Source organism: Lepisma saccharinum, chromosome 27 (genome assembly GCF_977018435.1).
Source record: "Lepisma saccharinum chromosome 27, izLepSacc3.1, whole genome shotgun sequence".
Taxonomy (NCBI): Eukaryota; Metazoa; Arthropoda; class Insecta; order Zygentoma; family Lepismatidae; genus Lepisma; species Lepisma saccharinum.
Window position 1 is genome coordinate 33,520,450 of NC_139255.1, and position 26,550 is coordinate 33,546,999.

General features: G+C 37.7%; 1 protein-coding gene across 1 annotated transcript in view; it reads right to left on the reverse strand.

Moving 5' to 3' along the window:
- Positions 1–26,550, reverse strand: part of PolE1 (DNA polymerase epsilon catalytic subunit 1) — a 114,633-nt gene that overhangs the window by 55,426 nt on the left and 32,657 nt on the right. The window contains exons 14-20 of the mRNA XM_083113241.1: positions 24,972–25,174; positions 17,304–17,454; positions 15,943–16,157; positions 7,553–7,736; positions 5,002–5,145; positions 2,515–2,736; positions 1,013–1,216 (exon numbers count right to left, since the gene is read on the reverse strand). Of these exons, the coding sequence (XP_082969367.1) occupies positions 1,013–1,216; positions 2,515–2,736; positions 5,002–5,145; positions 7,553–7,736; positions 15,943–16,157; positions 17,304–17,454; positions 24,972–25,174 (1,323 nt within the window). The remainder of the gene's footprint in view (positions 1–1,012; positions 1,217–2,514; positions 2,737–5,001; positions 5,146–7,552; positions 7,737–15,942; positions 16,158–17,303; positions 17,455–24,971; positions 25,175–26,550) is intronic.

Sequence of the window (26,550 nt, forward strand, 5' to 3'; positions counted from 1 at the left end):
CTGCAATAATTAATAAATACAATAAATAATCAGCCATTTGTGAAAGTATCACTGTTAAGTGTGGCTTTTATAGCATTTTTATATTCCAAAATGTTAAGATTAAAGTCAATATTTGGATTTGTGGATGTTATTCTATTATACATACTACTCATTCTAATTAATGGTGATTGTTTGTACTTTTCAGTTTTAGGGATATTATATAGCAATAAATTTAATTTTCTTAAATTACATATGCTAGCATTGAAACATATTTGGTGAAGAAACTCTTTATTATCCAACAATCCAGTTATAATTTTATAAAGAAATATCTGTTGTCCTAATTCTCTTCTATTGCTGAGTGTCATAAATGAGAATTCCTTCAGTAAAAGGACATATGAAACTCTGTTTGCGTATGCAGACATGTTGTACCTCTTGTAATATAGGTATCTCAAAAACTTTTTTTTGCACTTGTTCTATTTGTTTTATGTGGGTTTTGTAAAGTGGCGACCAAACAATAGATGTATATTCTAGTTTGCTTCTAACTAAGGCACTATACAGAAGCTTAATAGAAGTAGTACTGTTAAAATTGAGACAATTTCTTATTAGTAAACCCAATGATCTATACGCATTATTTATTATATGAGATATATGTTCATGAAACTCTAGTTTACAATCAATTATTACTCCCAGATCTTTAATACTTTTCACTTGTTTCAGTTTTTCCTGATTAATGAAGTACTCATAATGTGTGGTGTGTTCTATATTTGATATTATCTTAAAACAGCATTTCTTGATATTGAGTCCAAGATTACTTTTAACAGTCCACTCAAATAAGCTGTTTAAATCTGTTTGTAGTTTCATGATGAGTGATGATGTGATGAAATTGATGAATGGACACTCACAAACATCCATGCCCAGGCCAGGATTCAAACCTGGGACCCCTGGTGTTCATCTCCCATGAAAATCGCATAATAGTTCATCGATATAATAAGAATTTTTAATAATTTTAAAATGCAAATTTGTACACACATACCTGGATAATTTGCCATGGTTGATCAAGCAAGGTGCGTTGTGTTCTCCGCAGAAATCCTCCAAGCGTGTTAGGAGCTGGTCTAATAGCTCTGGCGGAGGTTCCCCCGTAGCCATCTTCAAATGCTCGCTTCTTGCGTGAACCTCTCTGCTCTGCCTGTAGAGCCCATTTCTTCTTCTGATACTGGATCCATGCTATTCGTTCTTCCTATAAAGGAAATAACCATTATGGTTCGGGATATTAAGAAAGAAACTTGATCTTCATGATTCTCCCAAACATCAATGTTGTTGATTCTTCTAAGGAGGGACACCTACTGTCGGATTAAAAATTATGGATACTAGAGTTTGAACTCAAATTAAAAATTAACTGGTAGACCTACATAAAAACGAGTTACATCAACATTTAGCTTGTTAAATTCTGTGTTAATTTATCAGGGTTCCTACATAAAATCATGCAATTTTTAACAGGACATTTCCAGGACTTTTCAAGGATTTTCTACAATTGCTCCAGGACAAGTGTAGAAAGTAAGCATGGCAATATACAAATCATTACAAATTTTCTTTTATTACAAAAAAAAAAGTTCTAAATTTTTTTAATGCAGGCTCCCAACTCCCCTAACCTGCTCCTTTCCACACCTTTCATTTCTTAGTATAATGAAGGTTATTTAAATTTTACAATAATACAGAAAAAAATACAAAGGTAGAAAAATAAACACAAGTATATATAAGTTTATAAAAAATTACCATCTTGTATTACAAATAAACAAGAATAATATCCTTAGAAAACTTGGAATATTTAGGATAGCAAACCCTTTTTTTAACCATTATTATTACCATCATATTTTCTACCTCTGAGCGATAAAAAATAATAAAAAAATGTGGGGCATTATACTTCAATCTCAAAAATAAAACTTATCACAAAACTATGACTAGAGTACACAGCAACGTGACATAAGTAAATAAACCACTGTCATGACACTGGCCTGTTTTAAATGAAAACTTATTACAATTCATACAAATAAAACGGGGCAAAAGGAATTTCCAGGACAATCTCCAAAATTCCATGTACAGCTTGGAAAAATGTGAAATTTCATAACATTTCCATGCCTGGAAGGAATATTTTAAAATTCCAGGTTTTCCAGCATGCGTAGGAACCCTGTTTATGGTAACCGATTCCGATTTATAGTTAGGTTGATCCTCCGAATGAGAGTTTGCAATAATATTATTACAAAAACTCTACAATAATGACGAATCCTAACCAAATTTTCAATAAATCTTACAAAACTAGAATATAAAACTTATTAGAAGGTAAAACTCTAGTATAATCTGTACCGGTTTAAATATCGGATTTTTGCTGATTCCGATACCGATGCCGAAATGTCAATTTCTGCCGATTTTCATACATCTGTAATCAGCTTCAGCACATCCCTACTTTTTCCCTACTATAAAATTCATGCAAATTATTTGCCGTTATTCATCTTTACAATTTTAAGAAGCACTCCTTACCTTTGTCGTTCCAAGTGGAGGTGGGGGTCCAAGAACTTCTTTCCAGCTCTGAGTAATACTAGTGACTGAACTGTCACCATCTCGATCGCCAGAAGCAGTCCTTTTTCTCTTGTTTGAAGTAACAACAGGACGAGGTCCAGACATGGGTGCCACTTGTTTCCCACCCAAGTCTTCTATGTCCCCTGGAGCTTGGAGTTGAGAGGCGAAGAGATCCGCTTCAGACTAAAATACAAACCACATTAATGCAATAATATTTCAGCCATAAATATTACAAGGAAGAATCAAATGAAAACCTTCATTTGTTTTTGTTTCTTATCTAGTAGATTTCTGTATGTAGGGTTGCACAAGTTTGCTGCTATTAGCACAGACCAGATCTACATATACGAGGTGTGGCTAGAAAAAAAACTGACTGTTGCTACAAATTTTTTATTGGTTATTTTGTACAATACGAAACATTATCCCCTTAAAAGTAGCCCCCTGCACTATCGATACACCGCTCCATAGGAATCTTCCATTGCTGGAAGCAGTGCTGGAAATCATTTTCTGAAACCATGTTCATGACCTCCGTCGCTTTTGTTTTCACAGATTCTACGGTCGTAAATCTGGTTCCTTTCACTGCTGATTTGACCTTTGGGAATAAAAAAAAGATCGCACGGAGCAAGATCTGGCGAATAGGGTGGATGTTCTAACACTGGGATCCCATTCTTGTCCAAAAAAGTCTTGACTGACAATGCCATGTGGCAGGAACATTGTCCTGATGAAGAATCCATGACTTGCTTTTGCACAAATCAGGTCGTCGTCTTCTTATTCGCTCACGAACAGTCGTCAGCACCGTAATGTAATAACGTTGGTTGACTGTTTGACCTTCGGGTATCCAATTAACGTACACAATCCCATGGATGTCGAATCAATTCACCGTTATTTGCAATGTTTGATTCCGTTTTTGACGTGCAAGGCCGTCCAGGACGCAAGTCCTCCGCGATCACATCTCGTCCCTCTTTAAACCTTTGAAACCACTAAAACACTTGCGTGCATGACAAACATTCATCTCAGTAACAAACCATAAGTTTCTGTGGCAGATTTTCCGAGTTTCATAAGAAACTTTACATTGATACGCTGTTCCACTTTCATATTTAACATTTTTCCGACGGAGCACAGACATATGGTTCACTTCGTCCACAAGTTACAGCAGAACTGAGCACCGCGTACTCTGGGCAAACACGCAGTCGATAGGCAGGATATCACGTTATGCATTCATGCATTGCTTGACCTTGACGTGCTTGCAGTTTATCGACAGCAACGTCAATCCGGTTTTATTCTAGCCACACCTCGAATTTTCAATTTTAGTTAATGCCTGTATACCTTAAGAAGAATAAGTGTTTGGAATCCATGTGTAGACATTTATGAGCCACTGCTGTGAAGGCCTTTTAACCCATCTGGCTGCGAACTGAGGTCATTGTCGAACTTTCTCCTCCATTAGTAAAACTTGCTGGTGTGGTAAGCATGCAAACAGATATTGAATTTTCATTTGCCTAGAACTTTCTGTAAGTTTCAGGCTGACAGAGGCCAAGAAACCACTCGCTCTTCACTGGTATAAGTGTGTATACTTGATCAGTGTTGCAGCCTTGAGGTCGTTTTGTGAATAACAGTTGATACCTCATGTAAATTTGAGCTGTATACAGTCTGCCCTACAATTTTTATAGGACTTTTAATGTTTTGGTCTTGAAACTTGGTTCCTTACATTGAAAGAGGAATATAAATTGAGAGTATTGGAAAATAAAATCCTTAGGAAAATATTTGGGCCTAAAAGATTTGAAGAGAGAGGTGAGTGGAGAAGGTTACATAATTTAGAAGTACATGTTTGTATTCATGTCCAGATATTATTAGAATGATTAAATCAAGAAGACTTTGGTGGCAGGCCATGTGGCACGAATGGGAGAGGAAAGAAGAGTTTACAGGATTCTTGTTGGGAAACCTGATGGTAAGAGACCAGTAGGTAGACCGAAGATGGAGGGATAATGTTGAGATGGCCCTACAGGAAATTGGGAGGGATGGAAAAGAATACAGGGACAGATTGAAGGCCTGTGTTGCTGCAGACATGAACCTTCGGGTTTAAGTAGGCTAGAGAGCGAATTAGTTAGTTAGTTAGTTCTTTTGAAGTTTTCATTTGGCTCTTGTAATACAAAATGAACAGCCACAAAAAAAGTTGAAACTATCTAATATATTCAATTAAATCTAAAAATATAGTCATGAGTTTTAAACATGATTTAAACACATTTGATTTTATAGATTAATCAACAGACAAAGTCCCAAAACAATATTTTGTCAATGGTGACAGTTAGTCACCAAAATATACAAGCAAATAATGTTTCTTTTTCCCACAAGTAACACAGATTTAATTCTTATTTATTCATAAAATATTTCACATCAAAAGTAAATAAATGAGTCATTTTCAATTTTCTCCTGGAAAATGGGCAGAACACTTACATCTATCATTGGTTCCGTTTCTTGTGGCTTTGATTGTCGGGTAAACATTTCGCTAATCTTCCTCTGCTTGAGGACATCATTTTTCTCAAGCATCTTCTTGTGCAGCCAGTCAGGATGCCTTACTCGAGGGACAGGATTAGGCAACTGTAGGAAATTTGTCATTGGATTAAATATGAAATCTAAATAGACTTAAAAACAAACACATATTTATCAAAATAATAATGGCACCATTAACCAATACCACATAAAATATGTATTTTTTTAAAAAAATAATGCTCTATCAATACAGTGGAACCCAGATTTTACAATTTCCACCCACTATGCATTCAATCTTTATGGTACCAACATAGGTAAATGTAAAATTTTATCACATTCTAATTTTGTCACCTTGCTCCTGTGAAAAGCTTAAAACCACGGTTTGACTGTAGTGCCTTGGTGGCCATCTGAGTATTCAAATCACAATCTTGACACCAAAGGTTCTGCGTTTGAATTCCAGCATGTGCATTGGTGTTCTCCCTTCTTCATTGATTTAATCTAATCATCATTCATCCTCATCATTGCAATGAATTTAATTAGTAAACAAAGTTTTAAACACACTTTATCCGTACTTTAAATCTTCGTCGTGTTCTTTCCGTAACCTTTTCTTGCTCCGAAAATTAGGATAAGAAATGGAAGGTATGTTTGTTACGTTCCTCTTGTGGTTTAACGTTATTACGAGCATGTACACACATTTTTTTTATGTAACATTTTGGACATCAGACATTTATTTTTGGTTTGACTAATTAATGAACGTTAGCATTTGATAAACATTACTCCCCCCCTGCCAAGTCTGATGAAGGGGGCGTATGTTTTCTTGTAACATTACATCAAAAAGTGTGTTTACATGTTTGTACCAACCATAAACTACCCAAGGAACAATTCTACGAGTACAGTGCAAGCAATATGTACATATAAGAAAACTGAGGTTGTTTTAAAGTTCACTTTATCTATAGAAAGGCTTCAAAGACTAACCGAGGCTGAAACTACAGTTTAAATTGAGATCTGAACCACTATGTGCCTCCACTGGGTATTGAACCGGGGACCCCTTGATTACAAGGTGAAGATGTTGCCACTATGCTATCCGGGAGGCCCAAAACTAGGTACATGTTGCGACAGTAGTAATAATAATAACCATGGCGTAACAGCCCATGAGGGCCAGTGCCTACCTACCAACCGGGCTCGCTCCCTCATGCTTCAGCAGAGGTGGGAGATCATTCAACCAGTTGTGGGGTGATGTGTGGTCAGCATGATGAACCCCCAGTTGTTGTAGGTTTGCATGACTAGGTTACGCTACTCATTCATAGCTCCCCAATTTCCTCACGATGGTGGGGGCCAGCGGTCCCATACACAGGCCGAAATCTCAGGAGAAAAGTCATTATGCTTCCCCCAGGAGACTCAACCCTGCATGCATCCTGTAGCCAGAGCCCAAAGCTTGCACGATAGACCGTACGGTTACCGTGCACTCCCAATGCCGTTCAACTCGTGAACCTCTCTTCCCCATTCCTTCTAATTCTCCCTCTCTCACTCCTGCTTTCTGATTATGTCTCTCTCCTCCTTTCTAATTATCTCTCTCTCTCACACAGAAAGAAGGAAGAGAGAGAGACAGAGAGGTGGAGATATAGAAAGAAAGAAGACTGTTACCCTCCCCAGAAGAAGCAGCAGAAAATGAAAGATTTCATCCCTACTCACTCTCTCTCTATTTATATTTCCTCTGTCTCTCTCTCTCGATCTCAGTTCCTCTCTCTTATATATAAGGGTGCAGAAAAACTCAGCGGCAAAAGGAAGAAAGAAAAAGGAAGGCAGCGAGAGAGAGAGAGCTGGAGGAGACACATTAAACTCTCTCCTTCTTATTTTCTCTTTTTTTTTTTTGTGTCCCCAGAGTCCTGTCTCTTCCTATCAAGCGGGGGTAGGGGCTTGGGGGGGGGGGAGAAAGAAAGAAAGAAAGAAAAAGAAAGAAAGAAAGAGAAAGAAAGAAAGAGAAAGAAAGAGAAAGAAAGAGAGAGAAAGAAAGAGAGAGAAAGAAAGAGAAAGAGAAAGAAAGAGAAAAAGAGAGAGAAAGCAAGAAAGAAAGATATATCTCTCTCTCTCTCTCTCTCTCTCTCTCTCTCTCTCTCTCTCTCTCTCTCTCTCTCTCTCTCTCTCTCTCATGCACACACACTATATCTCTCCTTTCCTGGAACCTTCCCTTCTCTCGGCTCTATTAGTGGAAGGATGAATAGAAGAGAGTGAAGTGAAATTGATGTATTCCTCTTCTCATCCTTCTCCTCTATTTTTTTCCATGTCTTCTCTTTCTTTCTTCCATGCCCCACATAAAGAAGTCGAGGGAGGTATTTTAAAATATTTTTGTGCAGGACTCACCTATTGTGCCCACATGTTGCGATACTTGTCTGGGCTATTTTTACAATGTTGACATGTGACATGAAATAACAAAGAATACATTACAAATTTCTACATATTTTGGTACATTAACTAAAAGAAAATGCCAATATAACTAAAAATGGATCATACTCACCCCTTGCATGGCAGCCGGAATCGTTATAATTTTCTGGATTGCTCCACCCAATCTTTCAATATAATAATCCCAGTCCAACACATTTCGAATATCAAAATCGCTCAAAGTTGAATCCTTCAGCCATCTTCGAAGATAGTGACGTTTCACACTTGGTTCCGCTTGGAATATAGCAAGAGGAATAGCCCTATAACAGAGAAATAATTTCGATTAATTCATATCCACATTCATTCAATATAAGGAAGCTTTCAGACTGATGTGATAAGGAACAGGCATGGGCCTTTCAGTCTATAACCAGGCATTCAACGTGCAAACATCAAACCAAGATGACATGATATTTAGAAGGAATGGGACAGATTAATCGGTAATCTATTGGTATTGGCCGATATAGGCATGTCAGTGTATAATTTTATCAGTAAAATTAGTGATTATTTTACCGGTCCGATCGGTATCTATAAATATGTTATAATTTAGTGCAAAATTCTACCACTTTTATTATAATTTTTATGGATAATCATTAGATGCATGCAAATTTCATTTTTGACGAAAACACGAAATATGAAATAACATGCTGTAATGTTTATTTTTCATGTTTCTGAAAGGTGTGAGGTGCATTTTCCTACCCTGTTTTGTCACGAAACAATGCAAAATGAACTGCAAAATGCGAAATTGACTCTTAAACATGAAATTTACCGTTTATATACCAACGCAACACTTTCTGAAGTCTGAAGTATCCTGTGAGTTATGCAATTTATGGAAAATTTATTAATTCTCCTGTAAATATTTGAGAAGCAAAAATGGGCCCCTTTATACAGGAATAAACTTAATACTCTGGTAACTACATAAATGTGCTATTAGAAGGGATAAGTTTATTTTGTGTAATAAGTGCAGTTTTTAAATCAAATTTAGGATTATATTCACAATTTTAAAACCAAAATGTCATCCTATATAGCACTTTTGATGTGATTATTCACCACTATAACATCGAAATATCGTTCTTTTTACCACTTTTGAACCCAAAATCGACTGTTTTTGTACCAAAATTTTGCTTTTTTATTTACCAAAAATATGTGCCTCTAATAATAATCATGCCTACTTTTAAAAAAGTAAATGTCCCTTCTTTTGTACTCCAGTCACATTTATTAAGTAGTTTAATGATCCATTTAGGTTCTTCCAGGCCTATTTGGAATATTATATTAGATTGGTAGAATATCAGTTATCAGTAAATTTTATATCAATGCTTTGTCAGTATCGACAAAAATTTCAAATTCGTCATATCCCTAGTATTTAGAAACTGGCCCAGTCCAAGCAATACACCCAGCTTCTCATGTCAATTTGGTGTGAAAGATTGTATGCCACTTGATACTTTAGTCTGTAAGCTCCCTAAGAATAAAATAATACACAAGGTTTGAAACAAGTGTTTATGCTTAAGGAACTTTTAGCAATTGATGTTCCATGTCTGAAGACGAAATCCTAGTCACAAAAAATTTACTTCAATAAAAAAAGTATGCATGTGAAACGATTTAAATCAATGTCGAATCTATTTCAATAGTGATATCAATGTATCAGCCAATACCACATTGAACCAATATTAAAACTGATGTTCTTACAGATCCTTGATCCTAATACTGATGTTTGAACATGGTATCAATTAAATTGTGTTCAGAATAATTGACTTATTGTATTAATATATAGTGTACGTATGTATCATATCAATTTACCACTTTCGGTTTTAAACATTTAAAGCTTTATGTATCAGAATACGTATCAAAAGCTATTTTTACACACAATGCTGGTGTAAAATTAATGAAAATCTCACACTGCTTATTTCCTGGATAACTAAGACTCCATGAAAGTGCCAGCCTCCAGGTACCCATTGATTTCAGGCTGTGTGAGCCCCAGGGCCACTTTATGCAAGGACATGGCCTGAAAAATTCAGACCTTAGATCACTGATCCCAGGGAATTGAACCCATGTTATGGCAGTAAGTATTAATTCTGCATAACCTGTGAGATACCCTCTCTCCAGACAAGCATAGTTGGAAGGAAAAGTTTATATACTGATTAGTAGGGAGCAGAAGTTGATGACCTAAAAAATATAGGTACATAACCTATAGAATGTCCTAAAAAATGGGAAAAATGACGTAAAAAATGCAAAAAATGACCATTAAATTTGTTAGTTTCAGGTTAAAAATTGAAATGAAAAGGATGCAATCTTGTTTTTTTTCTTTAAAAAAGGAACCAAATGATACCACATGCACATTCAATTAACATATGCAACGAGGATTTCCAATGGAATCAACCGAATAATTTTAAAACAATTTAATGAAAAAGTCATATAGACTAAATGAATTGGTGTCAAATGCATTAACTTCCTGCATCTTTGCCTAGTGACGTAGTGTGGTGTGTTTCTGTGGCACTGTAAAGGAAAATAAATAATCACGATACACGTAAGACAATTTTTGTTTAGAAATTTAACAAATTTTATAAAAAATAGGGATGAGCCGATATGAAATTTTGGCCGACACCGATAAAGTACCGATATAAAATTTACCGATACCGATAACCGATATTTTACCGATCCGATATAAAATTAGAAATGGTCCTTGAAGAACCTGAAAGGTTCATTGACCTCCTTAATATATGTGTGTGCTTCAAGGTGACTGCAGTGCAAAAGGAGTTGCATATTTACACATTTACTTTTGTAGATAGTAGGGCATGGAGATTATCCATAAAAATTACAACAAAATGGCAGAATTCTACACTAAATTATCATATTTATCGATATATCGGATGTGTAAAATAATCGGTAATTTTACCGATACACCGATACCAATAGAGTACCGATTAATTGGTTCCATCCCTAATAAAAAATAGGGAATCCAAAATCAGGGACACATCTGGAAAAGGTTTCATAGACACCCCCCTCCCCCAAGGAAAAAGTACATCGGAAAGTAATTTTTAACAACAGAAAATTGTTTGAAATATCTGAGTTTGCCCCAGACGGGCACCTGGTGGTTTCCCCCGACACAACACTGTCACCAGTTCAGCATTTCTTTTGCTCGTAAATTACAATCCTGCGAGGATAGGCCTATGTTCACCTTGGTGAAAAGACTCAAAAATATTACCAAAATGAAAGAAGTGACAAAATATGACGAAACAATACACCGAATATTGCGAAAAATGACGTAAAAATGCCGAAAATCAGGGAAAATGATCTAAAACCTGAAAATATGCCAAAAAAAAAAAAAAAAAGCAAAAATATGAACTTTAAAATTTCCTTTTTGGGATTCTAGACGAAGTGTAATATTGTGTATATTTAATGGGCATCGTGTCCGAGATGTCAGAAAAAAGATGACATTTCATCAACTTCCGCTCCCTATTGATTAGAATTGAAAAACATTCAGAACTTTCTGACATTCTTGCAATCTTAATCTACTTCATTCTCCTTTCAACAATTGTACTGTCCGATTCCCTACCCTCTTTCAATGCATCACCAAACATTACCATAAATTTGAGGGGCCCTGGCGAGTGGCCTAATTGCCCTTCCTTTCGGAATATTCCAGTCAGGGCGGCATCCACCACCCTGAGACTTAAAGCGCAGTAACTTGCATTTTTAATATTTTTGGATAATTGTGATGATGAGGATGCATAATGATTAGTAGAGGTACATAAATTTGGTAAATATAATAGCAAAATTTCGGTACAAAAACAGAGTCAATTTTGGGTTCAAAAGCGGTAAATAAAATTTCGGTGTTATAGTGGTGAAAAATAGGATGAAAAGTGGTATATAAAAAGACATTTTGATTTTAAAATTGTGAATATAATCCTAAATTTGATTTAAAAACTACCATGTTTACGCGTGCGTGTATAATGCGCACCCTGGTTTTTGATGGGTAAAAGTTACAAAAAATGATATCTCGTATATAATGCGCAGTACAATCCAGTTTCAAGAAATGGCTTTCTTAGTTGTAGGTCATAAATCTGTTGTTATGCTGATCAAGAGTGAATAACATCATACCTATTCAATGAGTCATCTGTTGCTATGTGGACCAAGAGGAGAATATCCTCTTGTGTAAACAGTAAGTCTCCAACCCATGCCACCTCCCCCTTAGCATCCCAAAGCTTTCACTCTTTAACCACCTTATTTATTGTGTAATAAGAGAGCGAGATCAAAATTACGTTATGGATTTGTAGTGCTCAGAAAGTTACGAGGGGCGGCGTATCATAAAGAATTACACTTTATTGTTTTAATGCAAAATGAAATGGCGTAATTCCACGCACTGCGCAGGATGGGCGCATAGGTACCTTGTCTACCGCCAGGTGGCAGCACCGTGTGACAGTGCGTAGTCTGTGGCCTGTGCAGCCGTCGAAGCACAACGTCACGAGTGCTGTTGCGGACAACATGGAACAAGATGAACGTGGTCAACGATGGACGAGTTGTTTTTGTGGAAGGAAGGGGAAACAACGGCACGTATCCATAGACAGTTAGTGGCTGTGTGTGGCGAGTATGCCGTGTCACGGAAAACGGTGTATAATTGGGTAACTGGCTGGAAAAACGGTCAAACGTCGACGGAGAAGGGAAAGAGTCCAGGGCGACATGTGAGTGTGAAAACAGACGCAAACATCGCGCGTGTGGAAAATGTCATACTGGAGAGCAGGCGTGTGACGTTTACGGAACTGGAGAGGATTACGGGATTAAGCAGACGAACCCTGCAACGCATTGTGCACAGTGACTTGAAAATGGGTAAAGTGTCAGCTCAGTGGGTACCGAAATGTCTTAACGCATGCCACAAACAACAACGCGTAGACATTTCCAGGGAGCTTTTGGAACTTTATGACCAGAATCCAGCTGATTTCATGGGGAAGCTTGTGACAGGTGATGAAGTGTGGCTGCATTACCACGAACCGGAAACCAAATCCCAATCCATGCAGTGGAAACATAAGGGTAGCCCCCCACCCAAGAAATTCAAAACAGCGCCCACGGCTGGGAAACAAATGGCCACTGTGTTTTGGGATAGTGATGGCATCATCCTCATTGATTGGCTACCGAGGGGAACCACCGTTAACAGTGCAATCTACGTGGCAACACTGACGTGGTTGCATCGTGCAATTCAAAAGAAGAGGCAAGGCAAATGGGGCAAAGGTGTGCTTCTCCAACATGACAATGCCCGGCCGCACACCAGTCATGAAACAACAGCTGCTATTGACCGACTGGGTTTCAAGGTGTTACCACATCCAGCATACTCTCCCGATTTGGCACCGTCCGATTTTCACTTGTTTGGCGCCATGAAGAAGCCCCTGCGTGGTCACCATTTCAACAATTGTGAGGAACTCCATGAGGCTGTCCAGTGATGGGTGCACACAACTCCAAAGAACTGGTTTCAAAATGGTCTCGAACGACTTCCACACCGCTGGCGTAAGTGTCTACAGCTCCAGGGGGACTATGTTGAGAAAGTGCATATAGCCGATTAAATGTATCTATGTCTGTATGTATCGAATACAATAAAGTGTAATTCTTTATGATACGCCCCTCGTATTTTCTATTATTTCTCGCCAACAAATACTGCTGATATGCATCCCATGTGACGGAAGGTACATGCTCGAATTTTGCCAGAGTTGCACTGCTTTTCTTGGTGTCTCAGAAAATTACATTACAAAGTGAAGAATCGTGTGAAATGGCCTTCAAACTTTTATACGTGGTTTTGCTCATTCCTACTTTACTTTTTTTGAAAGAACTTCAAAATATATACTTTTTCCGTGACTAATGTAACATTTATACAAGGCACATTCAGGACCTTTAAACTAGTAGTTAGCAGCACAAGATTTCTTTCATTAAAGAATTTACACACTCCATTATACTTATTTGGCCAGTAATACATTTTAATTATTGTTTTCTTTTTCCTTATGTTTTCTTTCATCCAAAGCACCTTAAAAATCAGAACGTTTCTTTTCTTCATTTTTTGATGAACTTATTTTCAACTGCATTTCACATTAGTGTCGTTATCTTGAATGGAATATTGTTGCCATATTCAGAAACTGCAGGATTTAAGCTTTACAACGATATATAACATGATAGGGTTCCGAAAACATGAAAAATCAATGCAAGTGTCCCAAATTCATGCAATGACCCTGTATGGTTTCATGTTGACTGTCAATTATTCCGTGCAAAATACGCAGCACAGTTTTCGGGGGCAAAAATTTTGGAAAAAGGTGTGCATTATACATTAGTAAATACGGTATTCTTATTACACAAAATTAACATTTCACTTCTAATAGATATTTATGTAGTTAGCAAGGTATTAAGTTTATTTCTGTGTAAAGGAGTCCATTTTTGTTTCTCCAATATTAACAGCAGAATTAATAATTTTTCCGTGAATTCCATAACTCACAGGATAATTCAGACCTCAGAATGTGTCGCGTCGGTGAATAGGCACTAAATTTCGTGTTGAAGAGTTTATTTCGCATTTTGCAGTTCATTTCGCATCATTTCGTGACAAAACATGGTAGCAAAATGCATCTCACACCTTTCAAAAACATGAAAAATTAACACTACAATGTGTTTTTTGACTTTCGTTTCTTCGTCAAAAACAAAATATTATGCATACCCCTAATGATTAGATGAAATTGATCAGTAGACAAAAAAAAAAAAAAAAAAAAAAAAAAAAAAAAAAAAAAAAAAAAAACACGCCCAGGTTACATCTTGAACCTGGTACTTTCAGTAGACAGACAGTGGGCCAATCAGCCAATGTACAGCATGCATCAAATAGAGTAAATAACTTATCAGTAGAGGCACATATTTTTGGTAAATAAAAAAGCAAAATTTCGGTACAAAAACTGAGTCAATTTCGGGTTCAAAAGCGGTAAATAAAATAAAATATCGGTGTTATAACGGTGAAAAAATGGATGAAAAGTGGTATATAAAAAGACATATTAGTTTTAAAATTGTGAATATAATCCTAAATTTAATTTAAAAACTACACTTATTCCACAGAATTAACATTTCACTTCTAATAGCACATTTATGTAGTTATCCGAGTATTAAGTTTATTTCTGTATAAAGGGGTCCATTTTTGCTTCTCCAATATTAACAGCAGAATTAATCAATTTTCCGGGAATTGCATAACTTTCAGGATAATTCAGACCTCAGAAGGTGTCTCATCGGTGAATAAACCCTGAATTTCGTGTTTAAGAGTGAATTTCGCTTTTTGCAGTTCATTTCGCATTATTTCGTGACAAAATATGGTCACAAAATGCATCTCCCACCTTTCAAAAACATGAAAAATTAACACTACAATGTGTTTTTTCCAATTTCGTTTTTTCCTTAAAAACGAAATATGCATGCCCCTACTTATCAGGTTTATTGTTAAAAAATTATCTGAAACACAATAATGAGGTTTGTTGTGTAACAATCTTCAAGTTTTGTTTTCATGTGCAAGACTTTTGTAAAAACGGTCATTGTTCTGCTGGTGTAATGTTAAAGAAAATGGTGAATTTCACAGGTCCAGAAAAAGGAGTGCGTGTCTCAAGTCCTCAACGACCGTACAGGAAAGGTTCTTACTACCTACAAACAGCCGACACCAACAAGAAAATCAGTTTACCAGTGGCACAAATCGTTCATTGAAACTGTGTGCGAAGGAACACAAAGGAAGACCACTTAACTTGGAAAATGTTGATCGTGTACAGGAAGTGTTCCAACGTAATCCACAAAAATCAGGAAGGCGAGCAAGCAGAGAATTGGGTGATGTTTCCCATTCCACAGTTTGCTGGGTGTTACGCAAGTAAAATGTGGCGAAACTCGAATGGGATGTGTGTTGCATAACTGGTGGAAGCCACATTGAACATTTGTGGCCACTTGTAGACACACATAGAAACTTGAAGTGTTTCTGATTGATACATAACAAATATCATTGTTGTATTCCATATAATAATAATAATAATAACCCATAGCTTGACAGCCCTTGAAGGGCCTAGGCAGATCTCCCTCCCACAATCCGACCTAGAGGTGTGGAGATCTTCAACCGGTAATGGGGTGAAGTGGGGTCAGCACGTCAAACCCCCAGCCGTTATAGGAGATTTCCGAGACCGGGTTACGGTGCTCACTCGTAGCTCCCTAATTTCTTCACGATGTTGGGTTGCCACCGGTCCTATACACAGGCCAAAAACCCAGAGACTGAACCCAGGCAGACTCAAACCCATGCCGTCCCGCAGTTGGAGCCCAAAGCACAGTGCCTTAGACTACACGGCCACAGTGGAGGACATTGTATTCCAAATAGTTTAGTCAAAGTTGTTGACACACTCGATACTTCACACCAAGGCAGATGAACACCTAAAATCTGATATAACATTCAAGTACTGGTAGGGGTGGAAATCAGTAAGGGTCCACATGACCTACCTCTCGGTGACCGGAGCTCTCTCGGGTTTCCTGGAGATGATGAACTTGCAGCTGAGACCAGCATCCTTCACCATCTGATCTCCCAAAAACTCAGCTAGTCTCTTTGCGGTGCTGATGGATGTCGACTTCTGAGCTCCGTAGTCCTCCAGCTTACGGCTCATTGAACGATTCTCTGAGATCAGCTCAAAGAGCTCCGAATCTGGCATGTTGCAAGCCTACTCAATTAATGGATGGTCCACACGTAAATAACAAATAAAGCAAATTTATATTTACATGCATATAATTTAACTGAAGAACCATTTAATGATGATACATGAAAGGACAACAACCTTGAGTTATTCTTAAAAATAACCTCCTTAAATGAAGGTCTGCTATCGTTAGTTGAAACAGTACTGAATTTACTTTATTAGATTAGGATGCACTAAACTTTAAGGCTTTAATATAAACTATAGTTAACTTGTATCTAGTGTACTTTCGAGGATCCTTATTACTACAAAAATTAGCATATAATTATACATAACAAGTGTCCAGATATTTAAATGCTATAAATATGTACTAAAACTTAAAAAAATATTTGGCAACATTTTACCTATCACGAACATGTACATATATTTAGAGATAACAGCCGTATTTCAATATTAAAGGTAAAGGTAAAGTGCTCCCCTGTGCTTAGCACCACACCATGAAGGTGTATAGGGGGTGTGGGAGTGATGTGACAGCAGTCTGTACTGCTTCATTCTGTCCACTCGATCCCCCCCCCCCCACTTCTCTGCCACTACTCAAGGCATTCCTCCAGAGATATCAGGGACAGAGTATAGTGTTCATCACATATTCACGGATAGACTAATCGGGACTTAACCTACAGTTTAAAGTGGGATCCGAATCACTATGTGCCTCCAACGGATATCGAACCTTCGACCTCTTCGTTACAAGGCGACGACGTTATCACTATGCCTCGGGGAGAACCAAACCTGCCTTGGGAATGAGCAGCAGTTGCATTTATAAAGTTTGCACCAATAACTTCCTGCAGTTTGGAGAGAAGGTTCTATATGGGCACTTCTGGGTTATAACGATCACATCGAAAGTTAATGGGATTGTTACAATTCAGATGTGTCCATGACTGTACAAGTGCCCACTCATGGACGACTGGAAGAACTTCACCTCAGAGAACATTGAAAAGCATATGGTGGTGAGGTACTTCAAAATATAATAATTTTTTTTACAATTTTCGTTGCACTAAAACTAGTAAGTTTTGTATACAAATTGCATCTAAAACAAGATATTATTATTAATTAATTATTAATTAATAATTATGGCTATTAATTTATTATAAGCACCTAAATGTCCTAAAATGCTGATACCTTACTATAAAGAACGTCCAGCCAATAGTCTGCTACTTTAGCCACAGATTCATAGCACTTTTCCAAGGTATCACCTTTGAGGAAAGCTTCAAACACAGATGACTGGAAAATTTTGATGAGTTGCAATTCTCCTCGTCTCTTCACTTCAAACCTAAAATTGTAAATTCAAGTTATATAAAGGATGAGCCAACACATATGAAAGTTTTAACAATACCAATGGTCACATATAAAACTACAAATGATTTATGTGAATAACCTGAATAGTTATTCATTAATTAACATAAGTGACTAGATGAATGTAGTGGGTTTTTGCATTACGAAATCAAACTGCAATTAAAATACGGATAAACTAGTACTTACTTTTTCCGCGAAACTGTTTTTTCTTCATTATTCTATTAATTTCAGTGGCCACTGCCACCATCCTCATTGAAACTTGCTGTACTGTTGCTTGTCGTGCATCTTTTGTTTGTAGTTCTCCGGTTGCTGCTAGGTGTGCTGTTGTTAACTGTACGTCTGCATTCGTGTCGTCTGCTTTTTCCCGGTGTTAACTGTTGTAGTAGAGGAATCCAAGTGTGGTGTGCCTGTCCGCTATCAATGTTTAGCTCGTGCGGGAAGTGCATAATGGCATGTTTCCTTGATTTTGGTGTCTACGAGTGTGTGGGCAGTGTGCTTGACTTGTACCTTTTGAATTTTATGGCTATGCTATTTCATGTGTTTGGCAAGACCAGTAGTGGGTTGGGCTTTTTTCGCATCTGTTAGGTGCTGATGGATCTGCCAATGTAATGTGCCTTGCACTCGCACTCTGCATTGTATACACCTGGGTTATCAAGGGGGGAGAGGAAGTATCGTTTGTGTTTGTTTAGTTTATCAGCTATTTTGGCATTGGGTTTGTGCGCTACTTTGATGCCATGTGGGAGAAGGGCTTTGGATATGCGGTTGGATGTAGTGGGATGACAGGGGAAGAAAAACCACTTATATTGGTCGTTGAAGGTTGATTGTGGCTGGGTTGCTTGTGGATGGGTTGATTGTGGTGATTCAGGTGTATACGATGCAGAGTGCGAGGGCAAGGCACATTACATTGGCAGATCCATCAGATCTGTCAATGAAAGAATCCAACAGCACCTAGCGGACAGGCACACCACACTTGGATTCCACTACTACAACAGTTAACACCAGGAAATAGCAGACTGACACAGACGTACAGTTAACAACAGCGCACCTAGCGGCAGCCGGAGAACTACAAACAAAAGACACACACCAAGCACAGCAAGTTCCAACGAGGATGGTGGCAGTGGCCACTGAAATTAATAGAACAAAGAAGAAAAAACAGCTTCGCGGATAAAAGTGAGTACTAGTTTCTCCGTATTTATATACTACCGCGTCTCTTTTCCCAATTATGAAAAACTGAATTTAGATATAGAATAGGTCTGGGCAGAACCACTCTGAACTAATACCATACTGAGACCCTTATTGATGAATGATTATTAGAGGCATGCATGTTTTGTTCATGACGGAAACATGAAATGTGAAATAACACACTATAATGTTCATTTTTCATATTTTTAAGACGTGAGGTGCATTTTCCTACCATATTTCGTCACGAAATGAGGCGAAATAAGCTCTTAAACACAAAATTTAGAGTAGTCTGTAGTCTGAATTATTCTGTTCATTATGCAAATCATGGACTCCTTTACGCAGGAACAAACTTTGTAATGACTGCACGTAGTCACCACATGCTTGTTAATAGACCCTGTGTAGTCGCTATATTCCTTTAAATACACTTCTGTTCTGTGCACTCACAATTGTTAAAGGTGTTATGTGAGGCATATGCCTTCAATCTTTATCTTAACTTGTGCGCGAATTTAGTAATTGTTGCGACTTGCATCGTTAAATTCATTGTTTCATTCAAAGCCCTACAAATTTTCATGAAATTTCTGCTTATGTTTATTTTTCAGTCTTATTTTCATAATTTGGAGCCGCTGAACACGAATATGAAATTGGTTTTGCTGTAATGTCAGTTTTTCGGATAATATGGGTCGTTTATTATTTTTTTATCCAATGTGCAATATGTAGCCTATGTGTCATATGTATTATGTAGAAAAACATAAAATTACAAACACAGTACAGTCAGTACCCAGTAAATTATATAATGAACAGTAGGTAACAATGAAATATAGATAAAGCAATACAATGAAGTGAGCAGAATACATTAATATTACACATCAGTCCCTTAATTTAGTTCATCTTATGTGACAACATGCTCAAAAGTGAATATTTGTTGTTCCTTGTCTTTTGTGGGAAACACTCCCTTCCCCTTCGTCATGAACAAATCCCCAAATGTAATCACCCATCATGGTGCAGTCCCATCTTCCCCGGTATCTGCTTTCCATGGATTGAATGTCCATATTAAAGCATTTGCCATGTTCTTCGCTTATCTCTCCCAAATTCTGCCGAAATAAATCAAAATGCGAATGAAGCATGTGTAATATTACAGACATTCTACAGCCAAGTGCTCTATATCTATCAATTAGTGTCTTAACTTGATCGTCAAGAGCTTCACTTCTGTTCTGGACAAGAAATCCCTTCACCAAGGTATGGAAGGCCTCCGAAGCATTTCTTTCCAGCTTGGTCATATTTTGTGTAAGATCATTACTATTTAGCATGAAACGAATCTGTGGTCCTGTAAAAATGCCACCCACGATGTTTGCCTCTGACAGATTACGAAACATTTTTTTATGTACTTTAGAGCAGCTGACTCACTATCCAATGCTGTAACAAATTGTTTTGCCCACCCCAGATTAATGTGCAGCATAATATGAGAATCTTCTCTCTGGGCACTAAAGCTGTGCTTATCACATTGTGTTTTCCTGGGATTAGCTCTGTTCTTTCAGGCCACACAGTTTGCTCATAGTGCTTGCTTCTTGCTCGACTGTCCCAGAGATATAGAAAACAAGAATACTTTGTATACTCACTTTGTAACCTAAGAAGAAACCCAATTATTTTGAAATCACCACATATGTCCCACTGGTGTGTTTCTCATACTGGATTTTCTCCAACATCAACTTCACACTTGAGTAACTTTCCTTCAAGTGGATGGAGTACGCAACTGGAATTGAAGGATACTGGTTGCCGTTGTGTAAAAGAACTGCCTTCAGACTACTTTTGGAACTGTTCATGAATAAACGCCCTTGTCTTGGTTCGTACTGAAAGCCAATTGCACTAAAGAGACCACTTATATCAGAACAGTAGCACAGCGACTCTTCCACAGCAAAAAACACGAAAACACCTGGTGCCTCTTTCTGTATTTTGTTATTCTACAGGCAGGAAGTAGCAAGTTCCACTCCTTCAGCCGTGAAGCTAAAAGTTCAGACTTATTTTTTGGTAAATTCATGTCTCTTATAAGGTCATCTAGCTCTTTCTGGTTCTTGCTCTTCTCATCATCAGTAAAAGGGTCACCAGAACTGTCCAAATCACTGCATTCTTCTTCAAACGTGGTTTGGATTGGAGGCGATGGTATAACAAGATCTTCACTGTGTGGAACAGGTGCTCGGGAGGATGGTACGTCAGGGTATTGTAGCTGACGCCTGTTCTTCGCTCTCTCGAAATGTGTCAAGTCGATCATGCAAAAGTAACAATCATGATGATCTGTAGGTTCCCTCCACACACGCGGAATCACAAACGGCATGCCTTTCCTGTTACCAAGCAACCAATGTTCCAGCGTCGACCTGCAGTTACCACACGCAACATGTGGAGCCCATGGTTTGTCCAGATCACCATCAGCCATTCCATTCACAAAATTCTGTTCCTGGCACCATGACATGTTTAACTTGCTTTGGCCCAATATACACAGTATCCACATACATAACAGAACGAGTCTTCATGTAATTTGCACTTCCGACCCGCTGACATGTGGGTCATGTTCCATAACAAAGCAAATGAACTTAACGCAGATTAACACACACCCAGACTAAAGTAGTAGACATGGTGGCGAAAAAACAACCTTGAGACACACAACCACAAAGCCAAAGTAGGAATTCAGGTGGGCGCTTGTACTCTTCAAATTTATGCACCGATAAAAACACAAAAACAACTAGATAAACCACACAGACAAGGTAGACATGAAGGGGGAGTTTCGAACCTTTACACGAGTTAAAATCAACAGTAACTGTGCTTCCATCTAGCGACTGTAAGAGTAAATAAACCTATATTGCTGTGGCTAAGCCAGCAGTGCGAGAGATCAAAACATGCTAATATCTTTCAAAATATTGATATTTTGACAAAATCGTTGCCGGATTCGTGTTTAGTGGGTCGAAATCTATAAGAATTCATCACAAAACAATGATAAGCAAAATCTTGTTGACTAGTATTATTTGTATCGTCTTAAAGGACACAGTTTTGGTTTCATGTGAACACATGATCTAGTAATTTTTCACTAGTGATAATAACACATGATAATAATCAGCATGGAGCTTGCAGCCTGTGACTGGAATGGGTTGGCAATGCTGTGCTGACTTAGAATTGTCGCCACACATGCGCCACTGTGAGTATATAAACCAGTGCAGCGAGGCCAAGAGCTCAGTTGGCTACCGGATGTTAACAGGCAAACATCCTGGGCAACTTGGCCTCCCAGCCAGTCTAGCAGCCATCCCAGAAGGAAGGATGATGTACGACTTAAGAGAGAGAGAAATGTGATATTTAAACACATGAGAGAAACAGGACATGACATAGAGTGGGATGAGGCTAAGCAAATAGGAAGGAAGAAGAGAATACTAGTGAGAAAATGGAAGGAGGCCAGGGAAATAGAGAAGAAAGATGAAGAAGACACAATGAACTGGAATGGGGGACTGAAGATAAACAAAGAATGGAAGAAGGTGTTAGAAAGAGTGGAAAGGACAAGAGAAAGAGGAGAGAAGAAGGAAGAAGAATGAAGGAAAAAGAGCATGAGATAAAGAGTCCAACCACATTCTAGATGGAAGAAAACATGTTTAGCCTTTTAGGTGAAAGTACAGTTGACAACGGAAAGCCACCTGCTAGAATGTTCCAGAACAACTTTCTAATAGTTTGGAGGGAAGGAATGTTTGTGTATATATATCCTCCTGTTTTTGTATCATGTTACATTTGTACTTGGTGCAGAGTCTGAAGAAGACCTTGCTAGAAGGATGTTTTATAAAATAAATTACTGCCTTGGTCAGCATATTGAGTTTTTCAGATCATGGAAACAAGGCTTAATGGTGTTATAAAAGGAAGGAGCGAGAAGAGAGAAGAACAAGTGCCCAGCAGCAACCTATCTACCTGGTTCATTGCTTAAGCTGATAGGTACTCAGGTTCTACCTGCCCAGCTTGCTGCCTAGGAAGTACCCATGCCTTCAATTCTAACCTGCAGTCCCTGCACAGAAAGCACCAATTGCCAGCTAACGCTCCGGGGTTTTGCGATATCCTTTGATCCTGGACCTAGCGCCCACTTGTCCAAGGCATCAAACCGATTAGTGTATGGGGGTGCCACTACTCCTACATCCCATTTGTCGAGGGTTCAGATTGGCTACCGCCAGTTCCCAGCTAATGGGGGTACTGCATGCTTCATACTCTATTTACAGGGAAGGCACGTGACGTCATCCACAATTGAAGCCCTAAATAAAATAGGTCCCCATATTCTCCTTGGTAACAGGTAAAAGGCATGTGTGAGTTACAGGTAAAAGATACATGGGTAAGTGTGCTAATAGACCTTCTTATATTCTGTTTATAATAAATAAATAGATCTGGTGTAACCTTTCCTTATCCCAGCAAGCCCGAGTTTTGTATATTGGAGTATGTGTTCTCAGACTATTAAGAGTTAGCACATGTGGGTAAACCTTTGCCACATACCTAATTGCAGTGTATACAGCTTTGTGTAGCCACTGTGTGGTAAAGTGGCAAGAACATAGCAATTTTAATATTCTAAAAACTACATAAATGTATTGTCAGAAGCGAAATCTATATTGTATGTAATAAATGTAGTTTTTAAAATCAAACTTAGGGTTATATTCACCATTTTAAGATCAAAATGCCTTTTCAAATACTGCTTTTGTTCGTAAAATGTATCCAGATTTTGTACCAAAAATTTGGATCTTTTATTCACCATAAAAAAAGGGTGTCCCAAAAGTAACACAGGATTTAAATTTACAAAATGAACCTTTATTTATACATGAATTGGCAAAGTTGTGACATACTTTGAAAGAGTAAACACTCTGATAAATATGGAAAATAATATCCGGCAAAAATGTCCTCCACGTCTCATATGACACTCGAGCAATCTTTTGACAAAATTTGCAATCACATTTTCGCAAACTTGTGGCTCAAATGTTGCGATAACACGTCGGATTTCTTCCTTAAGTTCGTGAATGGTTGGTATGCGTTTCCTGTAAACATTGGACTTTACAAATCCCCAGAGATAAAAGTCACACGGTGTAAGATCGCATGACCTTGGTGGCCAATTGTGATCACTGTTGCACGAAATCAGCCGTCCATGAAATTTTTCTGTAACAACTCAATGGTCTCGCGTGCCGCATGACACGTGGCGCCATCCTGTTGGAAGAATATCTCATCAACATCAAAGCCGAAGTACATGGCTTCCACCTGAGGCCACAAAAATGCTGATATCATCTCGCGATAACGTACACCATTGACAGTTACTGCACTTCCGGACTCGTTTTCGAAGAAGTGCAGCCCAATAATTCCACCACACCAAAGTTCACACCACACAGACACTCGTTGGGAATAAATAGGCTTTTCTTCAATAACACAAGGGTTTTCCGTGCCCCAAATGTGACAGTTCTGCTTGTTTACATACCCATCCAGATGAAAATGTGCCTCTTCACTGAAGATGATTTTCTTAGCAAAATCACCATCTACTTGCAGATTGTCCAGGACCCAATCGATGAATGCCCGTCGCTGCACATGGTCTTGCAGCTTAAGCTGTTGAGTCATCTGAATCTGTATGGGTGCATATGCAGATCTTTTGCCAAAATCCGTTGCATGGTGCTCTTCGAAATGTCTAACTCAAGAGACCTGCGGCAAATTGTCGTTCTCGAACACTCAGCGACACTAGCGCTCACAGCGTAAATGTTATCAGCCGAGCGTACGGTACAAGGACACCCACTTCTTCTGTCGTCCATCACCGAACCTGTTTATTCAAACTTTTGAACCACTCTTTTCACAGTCATTCCATTTGGCACGTTTTCCCGCCCAAATATACCACGTAATTTGCGCACGGTTTCAGCACAACACTCTTCGTATTTGTAATATGTTTTTACGATAGTCATGCGCTCCTGCATCGTGTATTTCTCAATCACGACTAACTCACTACTAACCGGAATGTGCTTACTACATCATGTGCTTCAGACAGCGTTGGCAACCCAACGGAAAAAAAATGGCACGCAATTTAAATCCTGCGTTACTTTTGGGACACCCTTTATATGGCTCTAGCGATGATAGGATGAAACTTACGAAAAGACATTCACACAGTCTGAGATTCGAACCTGGGACCGGTAAAATAACAAGGGTTTTATCAATATGTCAATAGGCTTATCAAGAACCCATTAATATCTTCCATATCTAAGAAATTTGCAAATTTTTTTTCTATAATATTTCATGTGAATATACTGTTAACATTGGAGTGCAATAACCACGTACCCTTTCAATTCAGCCAATGAGCCATCAAAGTTAAAGACGGCGTATCTTTTCTTCAGCCTCTTGCCCTCCTCCTTGGATGCTGGCAACACCATGGCAAGGTAAGGCCCATCCACTTCAAAGAAAATTGAGTTTTCACTTCGCTGGGTGTAATCAAGATTCTCTGGGTCCACCAACTCATGATACTGATGGTTTGTATAAAATTCCTGTTGAAAAATTAAAATAAATAAATAAAAAGAAGACTAGAGATTGGTTTAGATATAATTTAAATGTGTCTACCAACACAAATGAAACGCTAATATTCTGCTCCATAATAGTGATGGTGGTGTGTAAGTCAACCATAGAGTTTACTGTGAATAGTTTTACAAATATAAATTTTATTTCATGCAATTAATAAATAATATATAGAGGCATATATTTTTGGTAGATAAAAAAGCAAAATTTCAGTACAAAAACAGAGTCAATTTCAGGTTCAAAAGCGGTAAATAAAATAAAATTTTGCTGTATAAAATGACATTTTGGTTTTAAAAAATGTCAATATAATCCCAAATTTGATTTTAAAACTACACTATTACACAAAATAAACATATCCCTTCTAATAGCACATTAAATCATTACCAGAATATTAAGTTTATTCCTGTATAAAGGAGTCCATTTTTGCTTCTCAAATATTTACAGCAGAATTAATCAATTTTCCGTGAATTGCATAACTCACAGGATACTTCAGACTTCAGAAAGTGTCGGGTGGGTATATAAACGGTAAATTTCGTGTTTAAGAGTCTATTTCGCATCATTTCGTGACAAAACAGGGTAGGAAAATGCACCTCACACCTTTCAGAAACATGAAAAATTAATATTACAATGTGTTATTTCATATTTCGTGTTTTTGTCAAAAATGAAATATGCATGCCTCTAATAATTTATTAACAAAATGTAACTGAAACAAATATGTACGACTATTAAATCAAAAATGTTAATTATTATTATTATGAAGACCTCCACAAAAGTCTTACCAAGTCCAAAATTAAATAAGCAACTCACAGGAGAGAAATGCAACACTTCAATACATGACATTAACTGAATAAACGATAAATTTATATTTTTTATTAGTGGTACAACAAGGGTTTGGTTATCTTGTGTCACTTTTCTGCCACTCTTGATGAATCACAAAATATATTACAATAAAAGGAAAGAAGGAAAAATAAGATAAAAAAAGAACAAACATTAAAACTCGCATGAGACCAACATGCCACCAGACCAAGAATCCTTTTATTGCTCATTGGATGAATACTGCTTGAAACATTTGGAAAGAAAAAGTGTGCCAGATAAACCAATAAAATAAAGTATGTATAAGATGTATATTAAACATAAATCATGCTGGCATAAGGTGTAAGACGTGCTTAAAACTAATTTTATTTTTGAGTACCTTTCATTGAAACCACCATCAAAATATGATTGCTGGGTTGCAAATGGACTAGTCAATGTCAGTACACAGGCACAATCTCATCACTGTTGCCATTTACTTTTTACGAATAATCGGTCATTTTTTTTAACGAGCCTTGTATATTAAAATGTATAAATA